The sequence below is a fragment of the Lactuca sativa genome, chromosome 8, assembly GCF_002870075.4.
Source record: "Lactuca sativa cultivar Salinas chromosome 8, Lsat_Salinas_v11, whole genome shotgun sequence".
Lineage (NCBI taxonomy): Eukaryota > Viridiplantae > Streptophyta > Magnoliopsida > Asterales > Asteraceae > Lactuca > Lactuca sativa.
Window position 1 is genome coordinate 9,900,474 of NC_056630.2, and position 4,449 is coordinate 9,904,922.

General features: G+C 36.4%; 1 protein-coding gene across 1 annotated transcript; it reads left to right on the top strand.

The window, feature by feature from the left end:
- Positions 1 to 941: 941 nt before the first annotated feature.
- Positions 942 to 4,009, top strand: LOC111908386 (E3 ubiquitin-protein ligase XBAT33). Its single transcript, XM_023904224.3, has 10 exons — positions 942 to 1,448; positions 1,560 to 1,619; positions 1,934 to 2,005; positions 2,105 to 2,277; positions 2,360 to 2,520; positions 2,598 to 2,656; positions 2,732 to 2,778; positions 2,871 to 3,014; positions 3,101 to 3,192; positions 3,276 to 4,009. Exons 1-10 carry the CDS (start codon positions 1,272 to 1,274, stop codon positions 3,800 to 3,802), a joined length of 1,512 nt encoding a protein of 503 aa, XP_023759992.1. The 5' UTR covers positions 942 to 1,271; the 3' UTR covers positions 3,803 to 4,009.
- The last annotated feature ends 440 nt before the right edge of the window (positions 4,010 to 4,449 follow it).

Genomic DNA, 4,449 nt, shown 5'->3' on the forward strand with positions numbered 1-4,449 from the left:
ATCAAATTTTGTTCCATATTCAAGGAGTTACAGTCCTCCAAAGTTGAGATATCAAAGATGAAAGATTTTAGCTTTTGAACTTTAATTTGTAATCTGTGAAAAATTTAAAAGTTGCATGTCTCATTCGTTTGAAGTCGAATTGACATGAAATCTTTTTCATCATGCAATTTAGACTCTGTACTTGAGTTTAGGTTGTAATTGTATCATTTTTGGTTCAATACCGAATGAGTTACAATCACATGAATTCAGGGTATCAAAGCTGAAAGTTTTTCTCTACCGCTTCAACGACTTGTACCATACACAATAAATGTTGTACTGGCCCAACGGGTCCAAGAACTGGAAAACCAATACGACACTGATATGTGTCAGAAGGTCCGGTCCATGGTTCACATAATCTCTAAAACCGATCCTGTTCTAGTAATGCTCACCCCTAAATTTTGGTTTTGGATTTCAAATTTAAATAAACAATTAGGAGATTAAAGACTATAATTCTAATAGTTATATGAGGTAGATTATAAACAGAACAAGTCAGTAATGATCCATATGCAACCCTTTTAATAAAAGGGTTAGCGGATACGGATACAAATTATTTATGGTAAATAAAAAGAAAAATAAGATCCTAACATTTATAATTTTTACCGGTTTGGATTGGATCAATGATCAAAACCCGCTCCATTGTTTGGTATACCAATACCAGTCATATTAACACTACATATCTTCAAAATATCTAAGTATCTAACAATCATGAATTACAAAAATATAATCCAAATTGTCTAATATTGTTTTTGTTTTTAGCGAATTTTATATGAAGGGACCGGACCCTTTTTATAGTTTATACATTTTATAGTCGATATGCCTTTCTTGTGATACCACATCAACACCCTTTTGAATTTTATTATATAAAAGTAATGAAAAAAGTCAAAAATATTAGGTAGTAATGAATGAGCCAGGGAAGGAGTATTCATGGTGATATTTGAGACATGAGGGCTGCATACACGAATCTGGTCAAATACCAAAGTCCATCTGATCCGAGTTTTCAGACAAACGAAACCCTCACCCTTCAAACCCTCTTTGTCATTTGCCAATTTGTCATCATCTATTTTGGATTATTGATGCTTCACAAATTCCCCTGATTTTTGAAGTCTGTCTAACATACTGACAGTTGACCTAATTTCTAATCGCACAAGTTAAACCCCACAACCATTTCCATTATATAACCCCTTCTGAGTTCTGATTTCCGATCCATAAGTCTTCACAGAAATCGGAAAGCAATGGGCAACTCCTTTGGCTGCTCCGCTTCGGGAGAAAGGTTGGTGTCGGCGGCTAGAGATGGGGATTTCGTCGAGGCTAAGATGTTGCTTGATTGTAACCCTTGTCTCGCTAAATACTCAACCTTTGGAGGCCTTAATTCTCCTCTTCATTTCGCCGCCGCTAAAGGCCACAACGACGTACAATTAGATTCTCTCTTCCTCTCTCTCCATTCCCTTTTTCATTTTTGATCCGTTGTTTGTTAGTTTGTCTGTAATTCTTACAGGTTTTTCCTCTTTTTTAATTTGTAGATTGTTGCATTGTTGCTTGATAACGGAGCTGATGTTAATTCTAGGAATTATTGTGGCCAGGTAACAACCTTGATTTCGATCCCGATTTTACTCTAGCTATATTTTGTATGCACATAACTTACATAAAGGGACATCATTAACTCGATCTTTCAGAAGATCAGCTCAATTTCATGTTTGCTACTGTATTTGACGATTCCAACAAAAAAAATGTTAAGATTGTTTTTCACTGGACCTTTTGTATACAAATTTTGCTTCCAAGTCGTTGAATTCAAGGTCTTAAACCCTAAATGTAAATTCTAGGAACCATTGCTGTCCGATAAGTTGATTTTGATATCAATTTTGGTTAATTTGTTTTCTATTTGTGTAATCTGAAGACTGCCTTGATGCAAGCTTGTCGCTATGGGCACTGGGAAGTTGTTCAAACCCTTCTTCTCTTTAGATGCAATGTAAGTGAGTTAATTCTATAGATCCACAAAACACCAAAGTTCATAAATCTTACATATTTGATTGTGTTTGTAATTCATGCATTATATTAATCTATTTAGGTCACAAGGGCCGATTATCTTAGTGGGAGAACAGCTCTCCATTTTGCAGCTGTGAATGGACACGTACGTTGCATACGACTTGTTGTAGCTGATTTTGTCCCCAGTGCTCCCTTTGAATCCATAGATACACAACCAAACACTGATGCAGCTCCCAAAAACAAATATGATCAAAGGTTATACATTTCTCTATTGTATTCATAAACATCCGAGTTTCAGTCAGTGATTGAATAGTGTAATCTTTTTGTCATATTGTAGTGCACTGGTGAAATTTGTAAATAAAGCAGCTGATGGTGGTATAACAGCTCTTCACATGGCTGCATTAAATGGGTATGCTGATTGTGTACAGCTGCTACTTGATCTACATGCAAATCTCTCATCTGTGACTTTCCATTATGGAACATCAATGGATTTGATAGGTAATAAAACACTTCTTCAAGATCTTAAATAACTCATATCCTTTCCACTTGTACCCTTTTCTTACATTGTCTTACAGGAGCTGGAAGCACTCCTTTGCATTATGCTGCGTGTGGTGGAAACTTAAAATGTTGTCAGGTAAACATACATTTATAATCTTGATGACATATTTCTAAAAATAGTATCTTTATTTATATCTCTGAAATGTTTCAGATTCTACTTGCAAAAGGTGCAAGTCGTTTGACACTAAACTGCAACGGGTACTTTTGTCTTTTTCTTGTTTTTAACGCCTTTTACTATTTGTTTTTTAATTGAATATGTTGATGGAAAATCTTGATGCTATTTATTTCAGATGGCTTCCTCTTGATGTTGCAAGAATGTGGGGCCGACATTGGCTCGAACCATTACTAGCACCAAATTCTGACCTGGCAATTCCCATTTTCCCTCCATCTAATTATCTATCTTTACCTCTCATGAGTGTACTTAACATAGCTAGGTATTGTATTCACATTACACAACACTAATTAGTCAATTTAATTACATACAGAATTTCAAGAATTAAAAATCGTAACGATTTTGCAGAGAATGTGGTCTGCAATCCTCATCAACTCTCTCTGATGACACCGACATTTGTGCTGTTTGTTTGGAAAGATCTTGCACAGTAGCCGCTGAAGGTTTTTTTTTTTTTTTTTTTTACTTTTTTGAATTATAGTTTTTGTATTTCAAGATTTGAACAGTTAATTATTTATTTTTTCAGGTTGTAGGCATGAATTATGTGTGAGATGTGCACTTTACCTTTGTTCAACAAGCAATAACCCATCTGAACAACTGGGCCCACCGGGGTCGATTCCGTGTCCACTGTGTCGGCATGGGATTATTTCATTTTCAAGGTTACCGGGGTCTCCATCAAAGGGGATGAAACTTCATCTTTCATTAGGGTTTTGTACTCCATGCATGCTTCACCCTCGAGAACCGGACGAAAATACCCCTGAGATTAGCAAGAACCACGTTGCTTCTGTTTCACCGGAATTGTTCTGTCCGGTTACTTGCAGCCCGTTTCCTTCGGTTGCGATTCCGTTGTGTACGTGTAATGAAGGGACGTGTCCGTCTTCCGAGACGAGAGATGACGTGGCGGGGAATGGGTCGCCACCTCAGCGGACAAATTCAGGTGAAGAAGGGAAGTTGGGCCCACTGAGGGTGGAGAAGACTAGCTGTTCGAGTATGTTTTGGGGGAGGAGGAGTTGCAGTAGGGAGCAGCAGTGTAATTCGGAGATTAATGCTTGAATTTATTCATGATTGGATTTGGATTTTGATTTTGAGATGGGGAAGGGATATGCTATTGTGAAAGCAATAATGGTGGTTTTGCTGGAATAGTTTGTGAAATGTGGGATTAGGTATTATGATATATGTTTTGATGTTAGGGGAGAAAAAGGGTTTGTAAAAAAGATTATTGTTTGTTGGGGTATATTGTTATTGTGGTGATTGTTCAAATTGGTTAGAGTTGTACTAACAATAGATTGATGGTGTTAGAAGCTTTAACTTGTGAGTGATATCCATTGTTGCACTTGATATGTAGTTACCAAAAAACTTCAACACTGAAACCGGTTTTGAAAAAAAAAACTGGGCTAAAAACCGTGTTGAAATTAGTTTTAACCAAGTCTGGTTTTAGACTAAAATGAACAAAATATGATTTTCGACTAAAATGATTATCTTAGTTACAAAGTGTAATCATTTCGTTATCTAAGTTTAAATCATGCTAATTAAGTCATTGAACTTCCAAAATTGTCACCAACTAACTAGCTACCAAAGTAGATTCAACCGGTTGTCCGGTTGCAAATTGCCACATGGGTTTGGCCATGTGTCTTTTTCGTGGCGTATAGGTGTTCTTGTTGAAATAAGTGTCGAATGTCATATTAAAATCGTCAAAATCT